The 27,399-nt window shown below is 38.1% G+C and overlaps 1 protein-coding gene across 14 annotated transcripts in view; it reads right to left on the bottom strand.

The window, feature by feature from the left end:
* Positions 1 to 27,399, bottom strand: part of DENND1A (DENN domain containing 1A) — a 213,603-nt gene that overhangs the window by 110,421 nt on the left and 75,783 nt on the right. For 13 of the 14 annotated variants that reach the window (XM_054848877.1, XM_054848881.1, XM_054848878.1 and 10 more), the window contains exons 6-9: positions 14,720 to 14,789; positions 13,523 to 13,603; positions 11,328 to 11,381; positions 5,111 to 5,221 (exon numbers count right to left, since the gene is read on the bottom strand). In XM_054848877.1, coding sequence (XP_054704852.1) covers positions 5,111 to 5,221; positions 11,328 to 11,381; positions 13,523 to 13,603; positions 14,720 to 14,789 — 316 coding nt within the window. The remainder of the gene's footprint in view (positions 1 to 5,110; positions 5,222 to 11,327; positions 11,382 to 13,522; positions 13,604 to 14,719; positions 14,790 to 27,399) is intronic. The other variant, XM_054848884.1, reaches the window with a different exon arrangement.

The following is a 27,399-nucleotide window of genomic DNA, read 5'->3' as shown; positions in this document are numbered from 1 at the left end:
CTGCTTAGCAACTTGCCCGATTAGGAAAACTGGTAATTTTCCTCACCCTTTTTCCCCCTCAAACTTTTAGCCAGTTGTTTACCCTCAAGAGGGTCAAACTCTCCTACGCTGTGAAAATTTAATAGCTTTGCAGAATTCAACATTGTTCAATCTTATGTAGATTTTTAAAGATCTTTAAGATTTGAGGCATGGATTTCTTTTGCAAAGGTCATATTTACTCTTTCCCGGTAGCCTTTGTTTATGCATTCACTAGTTCTAGTCCTCATTGTGACAGGTTTCAAGTGTTTTCACAGAAATACAGCTCAAAGAACTGTAGTTTATTTAATGGAGAATGCTATCATGCCCAACTTTCAACTCCAAATGTAAATTTCTGAAATCAGATCTTATTCTTCAGATTCATCTCTCTTCTTGTGTTTCTTTTCCAGAATCTATTTTGATCTTACTTTCTTCAGACTTCAGCAGCTGCATTTTAGTGAGCAGCAATGAAGCTTCTCTACACAGAAAGCTGCTCACTGAGGTACAGTTGCACCACTTACAGGCACTGCAAACAAAATCTGTTTGCATCCCTAGCTTCTGTCTTGTCTATTATGTCCATCTCTTGGCCTACATTCTTTACCAATTCTCTACCATATCAAACGATAGATAATTTGGCCAAAAATTTTCTTGACGTTCATCTGCACAAATAGTACCGTTTCACCTCCATCCATCTTAACATCCACTTCAGTATCTCCCCAATTTCTCTCTCAAGAAATATAGATAACATCTGGAGGCACAGTGTTGTCTGACTCTCTTTTAATATCCCTCAGATTTTCCCTTCTGTCTCCCACAAAAGCTACACAGTCACTCCTCACCTTAGCACCGCTTGGTTTGGCAAGTGTCATAACAAGGCGGTCCACAAAGCTCAAAAGCATCCCAGTGCTGATAATGTGTTTCCATCAGTGAGAACACACAAGAAATTAAACTAGATTTGAACCACCGTCCTAAGGAAACAGCGTCTTTGGAAGCAGACAGGGTACAGCAGGTGAGCGTTATTTTATGTTCCATATGGGATGGAAATATTAGTATGTCGGGACACTAATTAAAGCAAAAGTTAGAAGCTATAAAATCTTGAATTTATTCTATATTTATGATTCACAAAACACTAAAGATTTATCCCTATCCCATTATATTTTGATTTATCTTTATATTAATCCTACTGAGGAAGATGCTGCTCTCTCACAGATTAGACGAACGGCATAGCCTTGTTCCAAAATACGCAGCAGCAAAAAAGGGCATGCTTTCCCACTGTAGTTTTCCCTCTATGTTCCTAAATCCTTCATGATTTCTGTTTCTGTTCCCCAAATCAAAAAGATGTCTGTTTAAAAATTTAATTCTTACTTAAAAAATGCTTCTGTGAGGATCAAACGGATTATTTCCTGGTGTTATTATATAACATGGGTGCTGCTGTAGAGGAGTGAACTCAGTAATCCAAGGAGGCCCCTTCCCAGCCCCCCTCCCATTGGTTTTAAAACTCAGCAAGAAAAGATTAAACAGACATAATGCTCAACACTGCAGACATCTGAGCAGAACCTGTCACTTATTTTTGAGATGTACTCCCACCTTGCTATCTGGCATGAATTCAAATAACATACTACCATGGGTAAGCACCAGTACTGTCCTTCAACTCTGCCAAGATAAGGGCTCATAAAAAAGAAATAGCATATTTGCTGGAGACCTCACCTGATTAGTGATTGCCATACAGAAAACAAGCACTTAATAATAAGGCAGCCTGAGAAATGCCCAACTGTCAAAACTATAGGAATCCAGCATTTTGAAATAAGATTAGTTCCACTACCTCAGCTTCCTGCAGCTGTCGCTAGAAAATGTAAAGAGATAGCGATGTAAGATAGAACTGATTCACTAATTCACTTTTCGCAGTTTTATATTTAGTACTCTAAAAGCCTTATTTGACCAAATTAAATCAATGAGATTTTGTTACACACATAAAAGTTATCAACTGATGCTGAATCCCAGCAGGCCATTTCCCAGTACATTTTACCCTCTCTCTTCCAATGCATACGCACTGCAGTTTTACAGGTGTAGTACAGGGCTACAAATGTGCAATATACACAGGGAAAAATCACCACCTTTCGTGTGTTTGTAAGGTTATTTTTCTGCATTAATCAGGGCTAAAAACCAAGCAGAAAGCTTAGGACTGAGCTACATAAGAATTAAGTAGTGAAAGCAGGGCTGTTGCAAAGGCTGTGGATGGAGGTCAAGACCTGTACTGGCAGGTTGCGAGGAAGCAAGAGAGCTCTTGGGAAGGAAGAGCTTGTACGTTTAAAATGGTAGTCGTAAGACTGCTGTAGAACAAGAACTGTGCGAGCTCTTAGCTGTGTTGCATCACGAGGACATTTGCTGAAGGTATTAATCAATCATATGTTGCCTTTTCCTAAGGACCACCACTGCTTATCCGCAGAGCCTGTCAGAACCCAGCCAGGGTCCAGGAGGCTGTGCGTCAGAGCGTGCACAGTGACACGGCCAGCTCTCAGCTCCCAGGAACAAAAGAGCATCCATGCCAGAATGGTATTTTTTGCTTTGTACTAACACTCAAAAAAGAACAGAAAAATTACGTAAAGAAATTCACCTCAGTCTGATGGAGCCAAACAGAACCATACCAGAAATTCACAAGTTTAAGTCTTTTAGGAGTCACCAGGCTTCGTGTAAGCCACCCTTCTATGAGGAGAGGCAGCCTGCTGCTGCCCTCGGCACAAACAGCTAACGTACCTTGTTGAGGCAGGGCTGCATGGGCCAGCTATGATCGAAGACAGAATACTGGACGCAAAGAAAGCCCTTGTTTCATTTCTGCAACAGCACGCTCCCACCACAGCAGGTGGTCTTTTGCCAAGCACAGGGTTTTATGGTTCATATTTGGCTTTTCATGAGTAGTTAGATCACAGAATACGTAAAGAAATTTAACATGAATAATTGCTTTAACATTTTGAGAAATTACGTGAGTTTCCTTTTGTAGGAAAAGAAAAAAATCCAAGAAAACAGCAATAAATCTTCCACACGTTCAGCACACATGGTTTATAAAATAGCTAGTAAACACAGCCTCATTCAGTTACCTCTAAATCTTATTCAAGTTAACTCTATTAAGGATATTTCAAATCAAAATTTGAATTTGGTATGATGCATTATAGCACAGAATTCATTCAACCATAAAGGACTTTCTACCCAGGACTGTTTAATTTTCTCTCTTACCTGATACTAAATTTAAGCCTTAAGCATGAAGTGTGGCATATCTCTCAAAGTTAAAAGAAATGAACTGCAAACAGGTCCCTTTCCACTTATTTGTTAAAAACCCAAAAAACTAAAAACAAAGCAGCCAATCCCCCTCACCACCACACCACCCTCACTTTACTTTCAGAATTCTGAGTTTGGTACATTTCCAGTTACAAGGTCTTGGCTTCCGCTGAGCACAGTTTGAAATAAAATAATGCAGCTTGTTCCTACTGCTGGAACACGCAGAGCAGAGCGTGCAGGCAAGGATTCACTGGCTCCAGCCCAACACTTCAAACCTGTCTTACACTGTCACTCCAGTCTTGGAGCAGTTTCTATATAAAGTTGTAAGCTAAGAACACACAGTATGAATACCCCTCCCTACCAAAGAACCAGACATGCTTTTATCTTGGACAGAGGCAAAAGGAAGAGAAATAGCAGAAAGATAGGAAAGAAAACACAACCCTACTTGTGAAATGGCTCATTAAGGAAGGCAACGTGACAGGTAAGTAATTCTTCTTCCCAGGCTCTGTCACAAAGCGAGAGATTAAACCAACCACCACACAAATTTTGAAATGCTTTGGATAGCCATTCTCTTCTTTCCTCCTCTCTGATAATTTACTATTCTTTTCATTCTTTAGGTTTTTGAAATAAACACCTCTCTTTTTCAACTTATTCAATTACCAGGCCTGGATGTATCTTTGCTTATTTTAGTAGGGAGGAAATAGAACACTTGGCAGATACAAAAGTTAAGATTTTACAAGTTTTCTATGATATTAAAGTTTATAATACTTAAATTCTTTGGGTTAAATGTGGGATTGATTGTAAATATTTAATAATTATTAATAGGTCCCAGAGGTAAGTCTAACTCTCCTAGGTTCACTTACCTTTTAAAACAATATTGTAATAATTTTGAGATTAAGTATGAAGTCTTACTCTCTTTCATTTTCCTGCCCTGTATCGACAGACCATCCTTACATGATTTTATGTACATAATTTCAGCCCTCCATAGTATTTACAATTCTATGAAGCAATTTTAATCTCAAACACAAAGTAGGTCACGGTCATGCAGTAAAAGACTAGTTAATACCATACAACTGGAAATGCAAGCTTGTATTTTAGAAAGGCCTGCTCAAGTACTTAGTCCATAGCACTAGAAAGCAAAATTCGCTAAACCATATTATGCTCATCATTCATAAAGGAAAGCAATCAATACCCATTTACAGAGCAAACAGAATGAAAACTTAACATTTTCTTTTATAAGAAAATCACAATCTTATTGACTGATAAACCTTGAAACACATAACACAAAACTATGAACTAAATCAAGCTGTGTGCTTGTTTTGATGTCCAGCCATTTTTAGAAGAGAGTACTCGAGAGTATCCAGTAGCTTTCATCTCCCAGACCCTTGATGGAGCCTAAGTAGCATTAAGACTACACCTTATCAAACGAAACTGCAAAACTGTGGATTGTCAATGTATTTTAGCCCACTCCTTTGGTCCATCCAGAGAAGGTTACTGGAACATCCATCTGACAGTATCATTTATCTTTTTTTTTTTTTCCTGTCAAGTAAATTATGAAAAAGGGACTTTGCTACAGCATGAATGTTTGTACATTTATGTACCAAATAACATCAAGAATTCCTGTATCCAAACCCCCTTTTTCATTTGAACATTAGAGGCCAACAGAAGTTCACTAAATTCATCACATAGAACCACAAAATTGAGCTGAGGTTGCATAGCTGAAGTTGGAAGAGGGACCTGGAGATCATCAGATCATTTCCAATAAATGGCTGTCATTTAAGAAAAAGTACTGTGACTAGAAAAAATTATTCTGCATTTTACTTACAGTGCTCAGCTTACTACAACAAATGAGGATGCGGCGTTCGTACAGCATACTGGCATAGAGATGCAGCATGTTGTTGACATCAACTGCTACAAAATACTCTGTCAGATTTCTCTGGGAAGAGAGAAAATAATTGTTGATTCATGATATTACAAAAACAAGTGTCCTTAACAAAAAAATATAACCAAATTTCATCCTCCTATTACACTACATCAAGTATGTGGCTTAGCGAACGAAAGCAGTATGTCTTATGTCAGAGTACTTTTTAATTGCAGTATCTTTCCCCTAACTTTTGGGGAGCTAGGTCTTGGAATAATAAAATTGATGATGTTTCACATACAGCTTCTTAAATACACGATACTGCTCTGAGAAAAAATATGTTCTGTCACTTTTATGGAAACTTCAAAGCTGCCTGATAAAGTACCCAAAAAATCTCACAACCCAACAATAAAACCAGCTCTCTTAGAGGACAACTCTAATGTGACAAATTCAAATGTAAGCTCAGTCTATGCTAGAAGAATTCTGATAACTGGCAATACACATGGGCATTTAACGCACAAGCTAAAACCAGTTACACAGGTTGTCTGAACTCCTCGCTTTGTGCTCTTGGACACACGTCTGCCCTTGGTGGAAGACAGAAAGCACTTCCTTGGGGCTGGGGAAACTGAGGAAGGAGACAGAGAAATCTCTCTCTGAAAATTTCAGTGGATGCCCATCTCTAATGAAGAGGCAGGATTCAAACATCCAATTGTAGTTAATTTTGAGTGATCAGTACATTTATATAGTAAAAAAATCTGATTGCAGTAGAATATTGTAAGCAAAGCACATTTGCAACGTGCCTTTAAAGTACAGCTAGAAAGACCAAGACATAGGCAAGTAACGCTGCCGAAACTTTACATATACGCTTCCTAGGCAACACAGGTTTCTTCCTTGCTTCTGCTGCTCAGAATATTAAAAAGTACCTATGAACAAATTATTGTAAATAACTGAAATTCAAAAAAGAAAACAGAGCAAGCTGCACAGGAGGCTATGGCTACTTCATCCCCCACATCATCCAGCAACATTATCCATTCATCATTACCAATGGAATTGCCCTCTGCACATGCTGTAGTGGCATGAATCATGCATCATTTACTAAATAATTAAGATGTCTTCTAATAAACAGCAGAATGTCATCCTAAGATCTTTACTATCAAAACTAGAAAGCCACCATGTAGGTAATTTGATCAAAATGTATTATGCTATGAGGGGCTTTCACAGTGCGAGGCAAACAAAGAAGGATTTTTGTTTGCTGAGGATATTCTCACTTCTTAAAACACAGATTTTTTTTTTTTTTTTTTTTTAAAAAAAGGGGGTGGTGGAGGAAAAGGTAATACAACCAAAAATGCTGAACTGGGAATTTGTTTCCAAATAGCTTCTTACAGATATGAAAGGGTTGCTATATGATAAAGACAGTCTTATACAAAAAGCACATGTGAGAGCAAAATTAGATTAGTCATGAATTCAAGTGCAATCTTAATCATCGTTAAATAAAAAAGTGCAGAAAAGCAAAAAGCAAATATGATTTAGAAACTTAAAGAAGCTCAACAAAGCCTATTAGCACTTTTGACAGATCCAAAGATAACTCTAAAACCACCAATACTTGGCCTGAGAAGTCTGCCAAGATGCTTCATACTGTGCAAAAATATGTTCCACAGCTTGCCATCCAAACACAAAGAACTAAAGAAAAATTAAGCCTTGTATTTGGAAGACTTTTGTACCAGTATCTAGATAGATAAAAACTAAGCTCATTATGGTTAGCTTCAAACATGTTAATCTAAAACAATCATTCAGGTCTTTGTTTCAGAAAAGCTATAGCCACAGACAGGTATATAAGAAGAAGAAAAAAAAAGCCAACACATTTTGCCAAAAACCTATTAAACTATCATGTACTTTTTCTGTATTTCTCATCCCATCTGTGCTGATTAGCATGATATTTTTGTCTAAACATAAGCTGTCTTCTCTACAGCTCTTCTTCCCCCTCTCACCCATCTTTCCACGACGCCAAAACACGGTGCATGACGACACAATTAATGCAAATAGTGTGAAATTAGAAGAATTTTTAAGTGGCGCTGAACTCCCTCTGATGCCACTCAGATTAGGGGCACGGCAAAAGGAGCAGGTAAGCCCTGCATTCTGCCCGAAGATGTAGATATGCATCTGCACAGATGTGCTTATAGGGCAGCAGTACCCACTAGTGAGAGGAAAATAGACACAGGGATTTGATTTGCAATTATTCTTTCAAGTTTATTGTAGCAAAATACTGGCTTTGACACACAAATGTACCTTCCAATGGATGGAAAGGTTTATAAGGTTTCAGTCTTCTCTGCTCTCAGAAATTTGCCAGTGACACCTGCGAAGCATGTGGGCTGTATGGAAATGTATTGATACTAAGGAAATTCACGTGTTAGCTCTAAGTTTTATTTATAAGAAAGCTGTCATCTTTGAAGATGAAATTGGGACTTACACATGTATTTTGAAAGACATGTCTCGTAAGTGACAAAACCATGAATGAGTTAAATAAATACAAATGAAAGCGTTCCAATTTGCAGTATAATTGTTGTGTATTTTGTTTCCTAGGATTTAAACCGAGAGAGAGAGAGTAAAAAGTGGGATTTTCAAAATAAAATATGGGAATAGGTATTTTGAAATATAGGACTCAGTGATACAAAAATACACCAGAACATCATCACCAAGAAAATGTCACCATTTCAGCCTGCTAACTTACCTGGTATTTCTGAAACACAACAGATTGTACTAGGAAATCTACAGTCTTGCTCTGTATTTCTTGCAATGAACCCCATTTATTTCACAATGCATTTACAAATCTTTCGTATAACTTAAATCTTTTTTAAAAGTGAATGCTTAGCTGTTAGATAAAAGGGTCCATGCTAAATGTTTCTGTGACTCATTAAACATATTGATCTGACACAAAGTCAGATAATTCCAAGAAGTTTGTTAACATTCCAAATAGAGTTCTATGCAGCTCTCCATCAATCATTACATACGACTTCAAAGTCTGGCACTACTAAAACTTTTGCTAATATGGGTTTTAAAACGTGGTTACTGATACGAAATGTAAAATTTTCAATAAATTAGGTCAATTGATTAAAATCCATTACGATTTATGCTCATTTAATGTCCTTGTATTATTCCTTAATATGCTACAATTCTACATGAACGTTGCATTGACAGACAGATAAAATCCTCATAAGAAATTACACAATACTCATTAGAGAAAAGTTACCAAACAAAATGCCTGAGAAATAGAAGACAGTCAACTGCAACAACAGTTAGACCGATGGATTTGATTCTTAATGTTTTTTTTTCTTACAATGAGCCCTAGTCTTTTAAATTTGGGTGTATATATATGTGTGTGTATATATATGGGCACAGATATTTGTTAAGTGAATGAAATGTTCTTCCACGTCTATTCCCAGAGGTGCCTGGTTCACCCCGGACACTGCCGAGAGTCCATCCTTCACGGTGACATCACTGCACAGGATACCTACATCGCAACAGTCACATTCCCTCTGAGGCACATCAGCACCACTCAATGATTCAAAGAGGATGCTTTTTAGCATCACATGGCACTCCCTCCCATGAAGGCTGAGCGTTCAGCTTTCAAAGGGTTTCCAGCTCCTTCTGGCCCAAGGCCTCTGCTTTTATAACAGCCTTTGATACACGAGCATTCATCATGTCTCCTGCTCAAATGTTTTGGGAAGCTGACTCATACCTTTGAATATAAAGCGAACATCACCAGCAGACATACCCAACAGAGCATAAACACAGCTATACTTCCTGAAGCCTTTACTCTGTAGTGTGTTTTACTACACTGTTCCATATCGGTTAAAGCAGGCCCAAGGCAAATGATCTACTTTTAATCCCTGCCACTGGCTTCTTACCATTACTAGCTCATTTCTCTCTGCCCTCCAATTTGCCAGCTGTAAAATGGAAATAAACTTCCTTCCTTGCTCTCCAGGTGATTTGAGGCTTATCAAACAAAAATTGTTAACGTTTGAGATGATTAGCATAAAAGAGATTAACATAAAATGTAACCACTATAAACAAGTAACTTCACGTCTGGATTAGGACAGAACACATTGCAGACTGATAGCTACTTTAGATTCAGGCACTGACTCTTGAATGACTCCTAATGTATCATATTTCTACAAAAATAAAGCTCTTTAGAGGAAAAAGCACATCTATTAAATTTACTGACAGGATACATGTCAGTATGAAAAGTCTACAACACAGAAAAGCTAGCAACAAGGTTTTAAAACAACAGAAACGAACCCCCCAAATGTTATCTAGTACACAACTCATCCACAAACGAGATTAAATGTCTCGATGATTCCCTTTTCTTTCTTTCTTTCATGCCATAAATTGAGGTATATGGCGCTAAGGCAGACCGCAAAACGTTCAAGAAAGAAAACTGAGATGTCAGGCATAGAAATTTGGGTAAGAGGCGTAGCAGGAGCATCTTAAAAGAGTGTTTAAGAGAAGCAATTGCCAGCATTGTCTTCCCACAGACCTATCAACCGGCTAGAAATCCGAGGCATGCTGAAACACACACAAGACAACTTTGTGAGGTTTAAAAAGTCTCCGAAAAAGTGGCCCTAGAGAAACCAGATACGCTTGACGTTTTCAGAAAGCCGTCATTTTTACTGGTATCTTACGTCATTCTTTCAGGAGGGTCTCACTGTACGATTACCAGATCTGCTTTTTTCTACCCGTATCAATCCATCCATTAGTACTTTATCCTTAATACATTTCAGCTTTTAATCACAAATGCAGATTATCAACTCTTGAATGCTATTGTGGAAATATGATACAGAAGGAAGATGCTACCACAAAGAAAAGAATGATCGCCTGAGCAACTACAGCTAATAATATACCTTGAAAGCAAAGAGCCAAGGTGTTCATTTGAATCAATACAAAATGTTTTAAGTAAGGACATATAATATCTGATGCCTGTAAAGAACAAGGCAAGTTAATACCAAAGTGGTACTTGATCTTTCTTAAATACTAGCAATATGGATGTTTCAAACATTGAACTCTTCCACTGAAAATACTGAATATCAAGATTATATCCTTGGCTTGACCAATAAGTAGCCATAACACTTTAATAAATAAAACTAACATATTATATTGAAATTGTATTATATTGAAATATTTTTTCAAATAAAATTAATTTCAAACCAGTATGTTATCTCTCCAGCAGGTCCCAGTAATTACTTCCCAAGTTTACTAAAACTAAAAATTTAAGTTTCATGTTGTAGTCAAAGTCTCATACCTCAAGAAAACCAAGAAAACTATTTAAACAGTGTGAGGACAGCAACGAAACGTTGATCTGGATGCAGCTTTAGCTGTGAAATTAAGTTTTTTTTTTTTAAAACAGCAGTTCTTTGGAACTTAGGAGAAGAACACAGACCCTGATTCAAGTTAGCTATAAAGATGAAATACCTCAAATTCCCCTCTTCTTTTTGATATAAATTAAAGTCTTGGTAAAGTGGATTAAATTCCTTTCTATCGTAATCCTGCATTTTTTATGTGAAGGATGATTCCTGCAGTACTCACTCAAATGGCAATCACAAAACTGCTTTGAGATGACTTTCAAGAATTTTTCATAGGCTTATTGAGGTGAACGGATTTCACACAAATGGTTCTCCGAAATGTCACCATCCTGCTACATACAGTTACCAAATCACTGTTCTTTCCCAATTTTGAGTAAGCTAAAACTATAGATGTGTGTTTTAAATTTCCTCACTTATTAGAACCAATAAATCATGGAATGTTAACAGTAAGTAATAATAGAGTGGTGATAATAATAAAAGCTTTACATTTTTTAAATAAATATCTTGACTTACAGCTTAAGATAATTATGCTGTCAATGTCCTGTTCATTTGGTATCTTTTCTTAATTAAAATGGCAAACATTAAATTCTAATTTCACTTTGTACTTCAAAATGCCTGTTACTCATGTACTTTTGCAGTTAGCAACACAATGTTTCCCATGCAATATTTACTATAAATTAACCACCTAAAGTTTACTCCAACATCTAGCAATATTTTACAGAATACAATCTATTACTAGGCCAAACAGAAGTAACAATTGTTATCTATTTTGCTGTTGACATTAAACAGAAATTGTAAAGTGCACTGTCCTCTAGAGTACTCACATTTTCAGGTATACTAGGAAGCTCTCTGACGTCAGGCACAGTAAAGTAAGAGTGCTAAAAAAAGAGCAAACATTGATTATTGCAATATTGTCAAAAGCAATCTAAATGTATTGCTTGGTATTAGTAACAGCAGTAATAGCAGTTGCTCAGCTAAGTAAAAATGACAGAACATTTGTTACCAACTACCAGTGTGACTTCTTTGTCATGGATTTTTAAAGCTGGGTTCTCGGATCACACGTGCAATATGAAATGCATTAACATAGAAAGTATCAAATGCTCCTTAAAAGTTTTATTACATATTTTTGTTCTTCAGAGACGCTGATACAGACTCACCCAGTGTATGACCTATACCAAGGAAACTCTGAGGCAGTTCCACAGCCCACTGCAGGTTGCGTGATGGACTATAGGAAACAACAGCAAGCAGGTCCTTTGACTTAGAGCAGCATTAAGTTTCACTCAAGACAATGGTGAAGTTACGGAAATTTACTGAGAAATGCTTCCTAAAGTTTTATGCCTACTTACCTGAAAAACATTACTAAAGTCCTAGGTCACTTTTATATGCCTTAAAAAACACATTTTGAAAGACTAATCCATTATATTGTTACATTTTTAATTGTCCGCATTCCAAGAGACCAGGTTCACTCTAGTTCCCAATCTCAGCACGCATGACTTGCCTGATTCTGGTTAAGGCTTTGGGAAAGGAAAGGAGAGAACACGACCAAACTGCTTTTGTAAATCAATGTTGTATGCAATTTATATTATTTTTAACATGTTAACAATTTGTCTTAGGGCTACTTATTAATTACTTGCTGAAGCTTTAAAGGCTGTTATATTCTTGGCATAGTCCCACAATTGGCACAATTTTCTTGTATACATATCTCAGACATTTCAGTGCTTCGTGAACAGTCTATAACCCGAAATAGCAAGCGGGTTTAACAGCTACACGGAATATAGACACTAAATGTATAAACACAAATTTTTTGCTTTTTGATATATCACTGTTTCAGTTTGGTTGAAAAGATGCAATGCAAAGACACAGGAATAGTATACGCAGCTGTATCACCCCAACCCCAAAATACGCTTGTAAACAGCCAAAATAAAATGTGTTAAGACACCACAGCTAACAGTCCCTTGGCTGCTTTTTTATATCCTTTCTTGCTTCATCGCCCATGAAATGTCTGAGACAAGGGGAGACTGGCAGCATTCCTCGAAACCACTGGTATGAAAAAACCAAAATATCCCAACTGATCGCTGCCTTTCGAGACAGCTCGTCCCCTTAAACAGAAACGCTGTTCATAAAGAGCCGGCCTCAAGAGGCCTGGGACACTGCTGCTGCCAGCTGGTGACCTAGCAAGGCCAAACAACTGTTACCTGTCGACTGACATTACAGGGTGAAGTGATGAGAGTAAGCTGCTTGTTGCCAAAAAGTACTTTAGGAGGAGGAGGAAAGGAAATGAGAGGCAGAAGAGAACTGTGACTGCACACACCACTAGTTTCCATGTGAACTCTAAATGACTAATTGGCAACTGCAGCAATGTGCATCTTAAGTATTTTTTTTCACTACAGACTGGAACACAAGGTCGGTCTGCAAAAATTAATTTGAAGAGAAAAACCCCAAAAGACTAAATTCAAAATACAATCCCATCAATGAAATCCCACATCTATTCTTTCAGTGTTCTTTGATTAATTTTCTCACAAGATGAAAAATGGTGAAATAAATCCTTTTTTGTGCATCTTTGTCTTGGGGGGGAGAAAGAGGAGAGGAATCAGAAAATGGGATAAACAGTTAATGCTCAAAACACTGCTCTGACAGGTAGGTGACTGTTTGCTTTCCAGTCTTGTCCCCCTTGCATACTTGCAAGATCTAGGAATTCTGCAGAAGCGTGGACAATAAATGTCATGTTGCTGCTGTGTGACCTCTCGCAGGTCACAGATGATATGGTGAGAAACTTCCATGGGGAATATACACAATCTTCCGCCAATTAAAGAACAGCATCTCAAAGACATCTGAGGTTAAGGAAGGGGAAACAGAGGGCCCCAAATGTGAAAAGGGGAATTTCACAGGTCTGTGTTCTCACAGGAAAACAACATTTGCGTACCGAGTTCCAAACAGGAGAATTCCTTTTGACATTCCTCTATTATGACATGTAATGAAAATTAAACACCTTAGTTTATATCTCTCCCACTTCACTTACCACTCCAAGATGAACAGAGGTTCCTGGCTCAGGGATGGTAAGTTTATGAAATGTTTCTAGGAGCTCACTCCTTTGACTATCCTGAAATAAGGAGGGAAAAAAAAAAAGAAAAAAAGAATACTAAGTAGGCATTGCTATAAAAAGCTAAACTCCAAGATGGAAGGGCAATGTTTGTGGAATTGGGGGCTTAGAGAACTTGCAAGTGTAAAGAAAAATGTGAAAATAGATTTATATATTAGACTGAACAGAAACAAATGTAGTTTCCTCTGACAGCTGGGTTTTATAACATGATTTGTTTAGAATACTTTTTTTTTTAATATGTATTTCTACATATTTCTGCAATCTACTGAGTCACCAACCTATGTGCTACATAGTTACTCCAGCTCAGAGCAAGCCAGTTTTCGCTGCAAGTTCTTTATAACAACTCACTAGCTTAGGGTAAAGCCACGTGTATTTAACTCATCTAGATGAAGATGTGATCTTAAGTGCTTCTACCTCAAGTGTGAATGACTGACAAATGCAAAATACAATTATTACCATTTTGTGGTAATAAATCAAAGCAGAAACCTAACTGGGAAGATTATACTTGTAGTATTTTAAATACATAAAACTAGGCTAGGTGTTGCAATCATATATGTGATTTCTCTGTATCATGAATTATCATTTATAAACCTGGAAGCAAATTTTAACGGCTTAGTTCACATTTTTTCGCTGCCTCAAGACTGAATTTTACTTTGTTTTGCTTTAAAAGCAAAACAGCATCTGAAGGCCTTCGGTTAGATGACATGACATGGGTAAGCATTTTGCATCAGTAAGCTTAATTCTACACTTACTTTACGTGGATAAAACCCTCAATACGAGAATCGCATGGATGTGCTGCACACAGTTCAGGTAACTGGAAAGTCTGCACAGTGTGGTGACTGCAGGGAAACCACTAACTTGTGTTGGATCCACAGTCACGTTCTTGGACTTCATCTTTTCCCAAAAATAATTTAAAAGCATTATTTATTTTTCAAAGGCACTTGCCAAGCTTTCAGCTTGGTTGAATATGATCTTCTATATTACTGCATCATACAGATTAATAATTCACATGGTCATCTCTGATATAAGCACTTCTTAAAACAGCTTGTTTTCATCCGCTCTCCCTCATTTGATTTTGGGGCAGGGAAAAGAAGGGTTAGTACTTTAGAATAATACCTGTCCTTTTGCTGAATAATCTGCCAAGACATTGAGCAGCTTATAAAAGACTTCAAACCATGGGAGGTAACTAAAAAAAAAAAAAAAGAAGGAAAAAGCATACATTTAACTTACTAAATCTCAGTTAATAAATCCAAGATTGCTGGCCTTTACCATATAGATGCATCCTAACAACAGCCTCCGCCGGACACGACACTTTATAAATATCTGTTAGGAAAGCCACATCAGACCTTCCCGTTGAAGGAGAACGCCGCCGGAAGGCTGAACAGCCCTTTCCTTTGAGAACTGAGCTGCAGCATTTGCTCTTCCCCAGCGCTTCCAGCCACCTGTGGGCACTAAACACCAACCGCGGTCACCTTCCTTCTCACCCTGCACGTAACAAGCATACCATCCGATGGAAGGTTTTAACCTGGAAGGTAAATGTACGCTAACGTCTCTGCATCCATGTATGGTGGATCATTTTTCATTGTAATTATTTCCCAAAGTATACGCTGAATAACTAGTCTTTTGTACGGCTGCTGAGGGTTCTATTAAACTGCAGATAGACAGTCGTTTTGTTCTGGAATCCTAATACAACTGGATTTTTTAAATTGCATAACCAGTATTGCGGTTTTTAACTGTTGTCAAATCTTATTCCACATCCTATATCAGCATATTTAGCCCAGCCCTCAGGTCAAATAGAAACTTTATCTTAAGCAAATTTGCACTCAACTTACAGAAGTAATAAAGAAACAAAAGACAAACATGCAGAAAAATCACATCTTTTTCACTTACATTACATTTCCATTCCATAAAATAAGACAGACAGCTAAGATGTTACTTCTCACTACAGTATGCTGTGGTATGATTTGGTACCCTATTTTCATGACATAGTTCTTTATTTCAATTCTTTTTTAAATACCAGCAAGGAATTTCCCCTCAGCTGCAGCAAATAGGGAAGCCAGTTTGCGTGACGCACAAACCGATTCTCCTTTTAATCACAGATGCTTTCTGAAGCAAATGGATTCCATTCTGATATAGCTAGACAGCATTTAAAGTTTTTATAAAATATGACTACATCCTGACAGCTAAAAAAAAATTGAGTGCCCCACGGTTCCTAACTGTACAGCTTTTAGTAATAAATGAAGTGAGAAGCTATATATGAGACAGATAAAGTGAATGGCACTCCATCATTAACATTTGTTTGAAGCCTGCAAATGCTACTGTAAAATGTAAGTAGCTTATCAAAATATACTGATAAGCAACTTAACTTTTCATGTTATATGACAGTATTATCATTTAAATTAATATGCTCTAAGCATCTTTACAAACTTTGTATTAGAATAGAGCAGAAAGACAGACAATTACCACTTTAAGCAGCATTTAAGTTTGGCATTATATTGTAAACAATCAAGAAGGATTAGTTAGAAGATTCTTTCTTTCTGTTTAGTTAAATAAACTTCAGCAGAGTTAAAAGCCATTACAAGAGTAACAAGAAATCCTCTCAAAACATATCTGCTAAGTAGAGATTAAGAACCTGGTAAACAAATCCTTGCAAGGCATCTATCAAAAGAGTCTGAAAAGACAGCAAACCAAGGCGGCAGAAAGCCCCTGACAGTAGGAAACCCAAACTTATTTCAGGAAGGCATACTTAAAGTCCTACTTAATTCCTCAGGGACCTTGCTGGAAAACTGCATTTAGAGAATTACAGCGAGAATCTTTTAAAATATTATTGTGTTTATAATATATGTATCAGTATAAAAGCAATAAACAAAAGCAAGTTACCTCAGCTTTGCCAAGTTGCGCTTCATGTCGAGCCCCACCGCCTGGGGCTGAGGACAGCCCAGGTCCCAGCACCGTTTGCAACAAGGGGTGCCTGTACCCCCAGGGACAACACAGAGCTCTGAAACCAAGTCAGGTTGTGTTCCTTCTTCAAAGATTTACTTATCAGTCCTGTCAGGGGCCAGTTTGTTCTCAGCTAAACCTTACCATGCTACAGATTCAAGGGAGTTTTCCTTAGTACTGCAATACACCCAACAGGACAAATCTGTAGGTTCTACCCATGAGAATACTCCATCCAAATCCAATTTTAATTCTTTCACTCAGAAGCTAGAAAATAGCTTCTGTGATCTAGTAAAAATAACCCACATAAAGTCTCATATTCACACAATGTCAAAACTTCAGCAAACCCTCCGTACAACAAAAGGGACGGTATCACCCTATTTCTGTCATACTTGCTCACTCCTTGTTGGCTTTCCCTTTTCTCTTTACTATTATCTTATAATGAACTTCATTATTGTCCTTTGCTTAACACTAACTCTTCCTTATTTTTATCCATTTTTTTTAAATTTTATTTCATCCATGTTTTCCAAATAATGGTTTAGCATCTCTACATAACTGCTTCTTTTTCTTATTTTAAGAATAACTTTCCATTTTGAGGAGAAGCTTCATAGTTTTGAAATAGAGGAAATTAGCTGGTATTTGAAGCAGACCTCAACACAATACACGGGAATCTGTGCAGCTCTTGCTCAATAGAGGTGTAAGACAAGATAAAACAAATCAACTCAACACAAAACTGCGTGAATTATGTAGACAATCTCACTTTAATTTTCACCTCCCTCCTTTGTCATTGCAGAATTCAGGATCTCTCTCATCCTGAAAGCTCTGGGTACATTAGAAAACTGATTTATCCTGCCATCTTCAATACTTTTACTTCATCATATTCCATGTGTTTACTACTCAAGAGTGAAACAGTTCTGCTTTTCTAAGACCAAATTGTGACCAGCTACAGTTGAAAAAAAAAAAAATCAAGAAATATAGTTATCTGAATTTGTTTCTAGATCTCTGCCAAAAGGAAAAAAGCTAAGGTGTGGATTTTTTTTTTTTTTTTACAAAAAGCAAATCCTCGAGGCAGCCTTTAAACACCCTCTCCAAAGTAACGGAGGTTGAATTTATAACCAAAAACTTTCTGTACCACATGCAACTTAAGTAGCACAACTGGTAGCACTACTGAAGATTTATGGCTTATGACTTGCTCATATTTAATTTGTAACCAAACACTTCCCCTTCCTCTTAGCTACCTTAGAACTTTTGATTAACTCTTGTTTGCGCAGGTCATAGGTTAAGCAAAGGAAGGGAAGCGCTCTGCAGTGAAATTGCCCAGAGCACCGCAGCATGCGAGCGCGTGCACACGCGCACACATCCCCCTTCCAGCAACATCAAAAAAGCGACAGACCAGAGATTCTTCAAGGGAGTTGAAGTTCAAAGACTCCAATAAGCATAAATCAGATTGTGGTTGAAGAGTAAACAAAAATAAAAGGGCAATCTGATTTTTTTTTTTTAAATTTTACACCCATTTTCAGTTTCCTCACACATATATACACACACATATATAGTGGAATAGTTGCCAGAAATCATGAGAATCAAATCAAAGCCTAATCAAATTAGGCTTCTTCAAGCCAAGAGATCGGTTTAGCACGCTGCTTCTCTCTCCCCCTGAATCTCCAGTGTGTGGTGCAGCCTCAGCGCTGGAGACAGCCCGGTCCGACGGGAAACAAATATGAGCACAGGAAAACTGCTTATTATGCTACATAAGGTCTGCACAAACTCTACTGCACAAGTTGCACAGTACCGTATTCAGTAACTCATATGTCATCACCTTTTTAGTGCACTCCTTGAAAGTACAAAACATCATTAGTTACATGTGTCACAGCAATTAGGGTCAGTCAAACCGTTAAGACAACAGTGCTGCATTGGGCTTGTAAATACAAATGTTTCCAAAATGTAGTGTTTAAAGAACAGTGGTGCAAAAACAACCGACAAGCCTGGCTGAGACAACAGGAGAGATATAAAAAGAAGCAAATTAACATGATAAGAAACCCCAACAATCCCTGTGGGGAGGGTGTTCGCAGTTATGAAGAGGTTTACCTCTAACGGAGTAGACTTGCAACAAGAAGTAGAGCCTTTTGTACTGTGACTCCACAGCCAGCTGAAGGGGCTGGGGGAACGCTGGAGGATGCAGATGACCAGAGCACCGGCAGCTGCCAAAGGCACAACTGGCCAGCCAGCACCGCGCTCACAAGTCCAATCCGTACTTCAAAAGTTACACTGAACAGAAAATGTCATCACCCAATATTAGCTGCTACACAGATGAAAATGCTGTACTACAGTCAATTCAGCCGTGAATTTTTCAACATATTAATCCACTCGTGCGCTTTAACATATGAAAGGAAAAAACTACCCTATCACAGCAACGCACGTGAGGTCACATTTTCTGACCCCAGGAAGGACTGCAACCAACACTGGAGAAGATTAAGCCAGCCCCTTCGAAATAAAGCAACTGCATTTATACGCACAGATACACACACACAAACCATGTGTGTATGCACACGTAAATGCGCACATCATCATTCCACAGCAAGAAGGATGCCGTAAGAGATCACCCAATAGAACTTCCTTTAGTGATACTAAATTGCCAACAGCAATGAAATTAGGCAGAAAAGTAGATTTCCAGGATCCTCCTACTCTCATTAAACACTTAATACAAAAGCTTTTAAAAACAAAAATTATTAGCATTGTTTACAATCAATTTTTTTTTTTATTTTTTTTTAAACACTTAAAAAGAAATCCCCCCTCCAGCTGACTCACACTAGGGAACATTAATTGAAACTAACATCTTAAATTTAGCCCAGTCAAATAGTACGTACGGATATAAAGCAGAAAGGCCACAATAGCACACCCTCATTCCAATCTATTACTAGTCCAAGCCCTCTTCTCGCTTCTTTGGCATGGACAATTTTGGAAATAAAATTTCAGTATCTACAGCCACAAATATAAGTTAGCCTAAGGCAAAAACTATACAAGAAGGCACCACAGAGTTCACTGCACTGCTCTTGTGTCCAGTCTACCCTGTAATTATCCAGTTGGGGATTTTAAGCACAGGTGAACTCCCCCCTTCAAAAACATCGTAGCTTACTGAAAGATTTCGGGATTGTGTACAGTGCTTTGGCTACTGTCCTATGTAAAATGAAGGGCTCGTTGATAGTAAGTTATGGGACTTCAGGCTGCACAAACACGAGAGCTGCTGTTTCATCTCCATCAGAATACAAAGATTAGTTTCCAACAAACACAAACGCCAAGAAAAGTATGTACAAAACCAAGACGATAGCTCTGTTATAGTGACTGCCTATATGTAAAGACATGCAGTTAATCTAGCCAAATGGAATTGTCCAACAGTAAATAAGAAAATGCAACATCTCTAAGAATAGCAAAGGGGAAATCTTTGAGCAACATATCTACACTGGCATCCAGCCGATTTCTGTATCAAGGAAAAGATGCCTTCCTTAGGAAAAAACAGCTGTTTCTCATCCAGTTCTGAAGCATTACTAATGAATAGAGGGTTTGATAATAAATATACTTTCTTTGAAATGTGAAAATTTCACCATTATCATTTCTTTGATATTTTCGAGTGCTCATTAGAATGAAGGAGAGTCATAAGTTACAGCATGTACCACTCTAAATCACTGAGCTATCTCAGGAATACTGTGCATATCCAAGGTTAAGCGTAAAGAGAGGCTGGGCAAACAGGCAAACACGGTATGGAACTAGGAATTTTACTTACTGTTAGAAAGGTAAATCTCCAATGAAGTGAACTTAAAAAGGGAGAGATTTTCCTGTGTTAGTTGTACCAGACAACTCCCATGGAGGACACAATAACAAGGTAACCAAAGTGTGCAAGAGCATTGTGAAAGCTGAACTCATCAGAATAAACTCCCAGGGAACACTAAAGAGACTGAAAGCATATTGAGAACTTCGGCAGCAAAAATGCTACATGTTCCAGTGCAGCAGCAGCAAACCCTGGTGGCAAGGGATACCTTTTAAAATTATTTATGAGTATTTGCTAATTACCATAGCAACTGTTTATAAAACTGATTTTTAACATTGACAGCCCCAGCATTCAATTTTACTGGTGTGCCGACACCATTAAAACGCAAAGCAAACACTTCTGGAAAGGTACCTGTAGTACCTTTGGTTTCCTCTGAACCCTACAAAAGATAAGTACCGCCTTAGTTCACACAACTTCTACAGCGTATTAAAACAACTTCCACTCCGTATATAGGCAGAACTGCATTTTTGTGCGTTTATCTTTGTCATTTGAGATTCATGAGACTGAGTAACTGGTCTAACACCAACATATTTAATGCTACATCTCGTAATAGGCTGACTTCTAACCGCACATAACTTAATCCTTCTATTCACACAGATCAAAAGTGGAATTTATAACACGTATTTATTTATAACACATACTATCTATTTTGATAACAGCATAACCAACTGCCATCTCCCTTGCAAAACAGAACAGTCATTTCCATTTTACAGATGGGCACACTTCTCTGTAGTGACAAGCTCACAAAATCTGTCTGTATTAGCCAGGATTGGAGTCAAGGAGTTCCTCAATCTTGACCTTTTGCTCAGTGCAATAATCTACAGTGGCCTAGAATACTTAATTCTGTCAATAATGAGCTTGGCTCTTACATAAGCCATGGTACGCATCATCACTAACTTCACTGGACATACTGATTGACAAAAGTGTAAGGAAGAGAAACTCAGGCCAAGTATTCCTTCTGCCTGCACGACACTGCATGTATCAATAAAACACACTGGCGTTTCAGCTCATGGACTCTGAATAATTATTTCAACACACAGATGACCTGGTACTTGGTTGTGGCAGTGAAATCACTACAAAGCCCAGTAGATTCTTAACGTGTCAAAGCGTTGGTCTAATGAGTGAAACACCTTTTCTTGCATGGTCACACTCATATGCAGTGAGTGACTTGTACCACTAGGTGTGTGTTGCCTCATTCTTTATATCCACTCCAAGCAGCATCACTGTTCCAAACTCGAAATCCTTAAGAGAGTAACGTACAAAATCAAAATCTCAAGTAAGATTCAGCAAATTGGGAAAAAAAAGGGGGGGGGGGCATTTATTATTACTGTTGTTATTACTACTATTATTAATTTCAACCTATTGACCCAATGAATGTTCCTGGTGAAGCAGAACACTGGTTTTGTGACTCAAGGCACCTGTACCTGCAGGATAAATGACAGATCCTCCCATCAGGAACTCTGAAGGCATCTCTGTGGATAATGCCACCATCACATTTGAAAGAAATTGTGTATGGAAAATACATCAAAAATTTACTACAGTCTCTTGGAAACTAGTTATCTTAAGACTTCTTGCATTTAAAGATAAACTCTGCAATTTATACTTAAAAACAGTACTGCTTCTTTCTATCCTCCCGCACCTGGTAACTAATGATTCTCCTCCCAGACAGCATTATTCCTAATGTTAGCAATCATATTCTATTTTGAGTTAATAATGGTGATTGCAGATTCTGATCATGAACTAAGTTATGTTTGCAGTCACTATGCTCTTTAGTGGGTTTATGCAGACACAATTTTAAATAGCAAAAGCAGCCACCAAAACACTTTTTCCTTCCCTTCATTAAAAATGTAAATTTCCCTTTTTTCAAAAAATTCCACCTTAATTTTTTAACCCCTAAGACTAAGCTAAATGACTTAACTACATATTTTTTAAAATAATCCTTTTTCCTCTCCTCAGGAGAGACCTGAGTCCTCATAGGCCTATTATTTTCCTTGCAGTAATACACTATGTCTTAGTTTTGGCTGGGACAGAGTTAATTTTCTTCCCAGCAGCGGGTGTAGTGCTGTGGTTTGGATTTAGGGTGAGAATACTGTTGATAACACACTGAAATTTTAGTTGTTGCCAAACAGTCAAGGACTGCTTGACGGTTGGACTTGATGATCTTAGAAGTCTTTTCCAACCTTAAATATTCTATGATTCTATGACTTTTCAGCTTCTCACACTGCCCTGCCAATGAGGAGCGGGGGGCAAGAAGTCGAGAGGGGATGCAGCGAGAACAGCTGACCCAGACTACCCAAAGGGATATTCCATACCATATGACATCACGCTCCACACAGAACTAGGGGGTGGCCAGGAGGCGGTGCGGCTGAGGAACTAGCTGAGCATCAGCTCTGGGCACAGAGAAATTATGCTGTGCCTCACTTGTACGTCCTATTATTATTATCACCATCATCATCATCATCCTCCTTTTCTGTCCTGTTCAACTGCCTTTATCTCAACCCACAAGTTCTACCTTTTTTCTTTTCAATTCTCTCCCTCATCCCACCGGGGGGGGGGGGGGGGGGGGGGGGGGGGGGGAAGCGAGCGAACGGCTGTGCGGTTGTTTTAGCTGCCAGCTGCGTTAAACCACAACACACTATTAAAATTTTTTTTTCATCTTCCTTCCCTTCCCCTACCCAACGTTTCCAGCATTTTTACAAAACGCATTTGAAAGAACCAAGACATCTCTGGGCTCATTTGGGAATTTCCGTAGGCTAAATTCCCAGTTCAGCCATTTATGTGTTCCAGTGTCTTCCCCTACACCTCATGGAACTCAGTACCTCATTATTCTCTCTTCTAGACTCAGTCTATTGACACATTCTCACACTTGTAAGCTTAAACACATACACACATACTCACAAATCTCCATAGCAACATCTGTGCATGTTGATGAGATGCAGGCTTACCTTCCACAGGATCAGCCAACAGCCTTTTTTTGAACATCACTTTGTCTTTTTTTTTTATTTCAAACTTTTGTCTCTGCATTAGACCTCAATCCATCTGCCATTGTAGAGAGCCATCCGAATCCTTTCCTTTTCTTGCTCTTGTAGGATTTCTTTCCTTTTTGCATTTTCCCCAATTTTGTTATAAACTTCCCTCTGATTATTACCCATGAGTGATCTTTCCATGATTCCATGAGATTCAGTTAAAAGTTCAGTACATATTTTGGAAGTATTTAACCCCACCCAACGGGCTCACACGGAACTTGCGCATCTCATCTCAGGGACCATCTTAATACAATATAATTGTCAATAGAAAGTGCTTGCTTTGGTGACTTGCCCCTGTGTATTAATAATAAAAGTCAATTAAAAACATTCCCTTTCCTGTTTTTCTACCCACTGTGACCAAGCATAAGCAGTTACAGCAAGACTCACTCGCACAAAGCCTCTCAAGTTCACTAAATACCACTATTGAACCCAACTGCTCCCCAAACAGCTACAGTGGCTCTTGAAACGGAGCAGCAGCGTCTCTCACAAAAGACAGCTCACAGGGACTGAATACATCCCTTTAACAACACAAACCCAGAAAACTGTAACAAAGAGATTTATGATGTAACAATTTTACATTTTAGTCAAGCTAAAAACTGCAAGGGCAGCTTGAGATAACCATTCCAAGGGTCTTTTGTTAGTGTGCTAACATCTAATTGGGACATGGCAAATGGAACTGAAGTCTGAGTTTGACAAAGCTGTCACCCTTTCTCGGATTCTTTGTGGTCACTCTAAAACCTTGGAGGGGGGGGGAAACAGTCTAGTGCAGCTGCACTGTGGAATTTATGTAAATAAAACGAATTCAGAAGAACTTTAGCATTACAGTATGCAACATCATGAAGCATCTACCGAGCCAGCACACAGTAATCTCTCCTGCTTCTCGCAGGAGCCCTCTGTGAAGGAAGAAAATAACATAATTTTACAGTCTGAAAAAGAAACAGCTTTTCCACGGAAACCATGCCTTGGACTTTCACTGAACGACATTTTATACAAAAAAGAATCTGTGTTTTAAGAACCCAGAGCATTACACTTCAGACTGGAAAACAGGAATACCACACATTTTGGCTTATAGGTCCATGCACAACATCCTATATTCTGTACAAAGAAACTGTACATTCACAGACACATACAGGCAAAATTTAGAATGTACAGAATTTTAAATATCTTGAATAGTCAAGCTTTTTTCTTGTGAATTACCTATCACTGCAAAATTTAAGAAAGTTTACTGAATTTTATGATTAATTTATCTCAGAAGTATCTTTAAGGTCTGTTCTGTTATTGGGGACTTTCTGTTTTCCCTCTGGTAGATCACTCCTTTTAAAAAATCAAAGATTTTTAACTTCTAACACACAAGTTATTCATACCATTGGGAAAACATGCCAAGTGGTATTTCTCCAGTCAGTCCACATGGAGAAAAGAGAAAGGAATTCATTTAAGAGACAGAACCTAGGGTCTGCTGAAACAAAATGCAAAACTGTAAGTAGGTTTTGGAGAGTACCTACATCTCTAAAGCCTGGGGCGCAGGCCGATGACAGAAGAAAAGAACTGCAACTTGATCAGCTTTAGAACAGTGCAAGCCCTACTACACAAGGCTGTTACGGAGTAGAAAGCTGCAGTTCTTACTGTATCCAGCTAACATAAGCATGTCTGACCAGGCTTACCAGCCTTCTCAAGTTTAGCATACTACGATGATTAACTCTGGAAAATCAAGTGCATTACCTTAAAAAAATAAATAAAAAATTATATGTTTTTTAGTAGATGTAAAATTAAATGGGAAGCCTCATAAACTTCCAGACACTACCATAAGGTCTCTTGTCCCTTTTCAGAACAGAAAGTTGTAAAACTTTGGGGTCTTAAAGTAAAAGACCATGAAAGAATCTTCTCAAGCACGTTTGAGAGCAAAGGACTGAAGTAGTGACATGAAATAAAGGTACATAAAGAAAAAAGTTTGTTTGCATTTACAAGGCAAATGCTGACAATCATGTCTTCATACTCTTATTAAAACCACAGACAAAGGATATCCCATAAAGCACACTTGGTGAGAAGATGGGCACACTAAAGTACTTGACAGTTCATAATAAGATTTATGAAGTGCAGCAAGATAGCCTTGGAGTTAAAAAGACAACAATTCTGTTCCATCTAATGCTAACAGGAATACATTGAACCGTGTTTTTACTTGGCCAGGGTTAAGTAAAATGTTAAGTAAATGTTAAGTAAAATTAACAAATAAAAAGAGGGTAGAAAACAGCCTTAAACTGAGAAAAGTTACAGATGATACTGGCACTAAATTTCCCGAACATTAAAAAATTGGTTATGAAGTAGTTAGAGCACTTTGGCACCCGAGGCCTGATTTTAAAAAAGCAGGATGCAGCAGGCAGCATGAAAGCCTAAAGATCACCAGTGAGGTGACAATAGAGAGAAAGGATTCCAAAGGCTTAGCTTGTCAAGGAATCTCTTCTCAACCCATGTTTAAAAGCACACCTGAAAGTGCTGGAAGAGAGAATTCTAGATGTGGCAGACAATCAGAGATCCCACTAGGTTTGAGACATCTGGCATCAGTTGAAATCCATCACATTTCATTTGGGGATCAAAGACTACTGTTAAGTCTATCACAGGTTGAAATAGTAGATCCTGAACAGCCTTTTCATCCCGATGCAAATTAACCCTTTTTCCTTGACCAGAGAAACAGCTCCTTTTCATTATAGACTCCAACCATATATGCTTGTTGAGCTACGTCCTCTAGTACTAAGGCTGAGCTGAAATTTCAGTAGAATTACGAACTTCTTAGTTTAAATCAAAAGTTCTCCCTATCAGCAAAATGCACAGTGTGCTACAGCACATACTGGTAGTATGCATGCCTCCTAATAACACGCGAAGTTTGGTCCCCAAGTCAGTTGGTAGCAAATCATAAAAGTTAAACTCAAATCCAACCACAGATGAAAGAACCAAATGAGAAATTCTTTATTTCAGTGCTGGGCTGGTACTTGGAATTCATACTTTTGGAATTTGAGAAACTGGGCTAGTCATGCAAGAATCACTTTACTTACAGTAAATAAGCATTTGTAATACAAGACATGAACGCAGTCCTTGAAGACTATAAAGATCAAGTCAGAGACTGATATTTGATTGCAGCTTGTTTATGACTACAGCGTACAATGTTTTAGGATTCACGACAAACATTTAGGTATAAAAATAAACATTATGAAATGATAGTACATGACTCTTCACCTGCAGAAATACCAGTGATGAATCTGATCAAGACTTCCCAAAAACGTGACACACAAATTGACGGAAAAGACTCTCTGGCCCTTTACCTGGCTAGAGGGCACAATTTGTATTTATGAGACTTCTTGTCTAACAATCAGTTTAAGCAAATTATTAAAATAGGAGATCGTCCACAATCATTTTATTCTTTGAATACTCAAGCTGGTGCACCAACACTAATTAATCCTCAACCACATTGAGGTAAGATACTGTTAGGTAAATAATACTCACATAGTTTGAAGGACAATCTGTCCCTTATCAAGCATGTTAATATACAGTCGGGGTTATAAATTAAGGTTTTTATTTCAGATCCATGCACAGTCCAGGTAACAACGCCTCCAGGAAGCCATGTAAAGCCCTTCTATTATTACAGTGGGCTGAATCACGTTTCCTTTTGAAACAATATGCAAAAGTCAACTCACGCAGCTTTCCTCAGCAGTTCTACCTCTCAGAACAGCCCCTGCTTCTCCAATTACTACTGCATAACCCGAGGGCTCCTGCCACATCTTGATTTTTGAAGGAGGAAGTTGCCATGTAATCTCGTTGGGGGAATGTTGTATACATCTGTCAGCAAGTATAGGATGGTTTCGTTCCTGACAGATGCGTTTTGGATTGTTGTCTGAAGGCTTACAAAAGTGACCCATTTGTGGAAGAGAAGATCTATCCATCTGGTACTTTAAATACTTCCTCCCTACTTTTTTTGGTGCCAGGGAACTGGGTTTTCCCCAAGGTGATGCGCTAATTCA

Source organism: Grus americana, chromosome 20 (assembly GCF_028858705.1).
Source record: "Grus americana isolate bGruAme1 chromosome 20, bGruAme1.mat, whole genome shotgun sequence".
Classification (NCBI taxonomy): domain Eukaryota; kingdom Metazoa; phylum Chordata; class Aves; order Gruiformes; family Gruidae; genus Grus; species Grus americana.
This window is presented reverse-complemented; position numbering and strand designations above follow the sequence as displayed.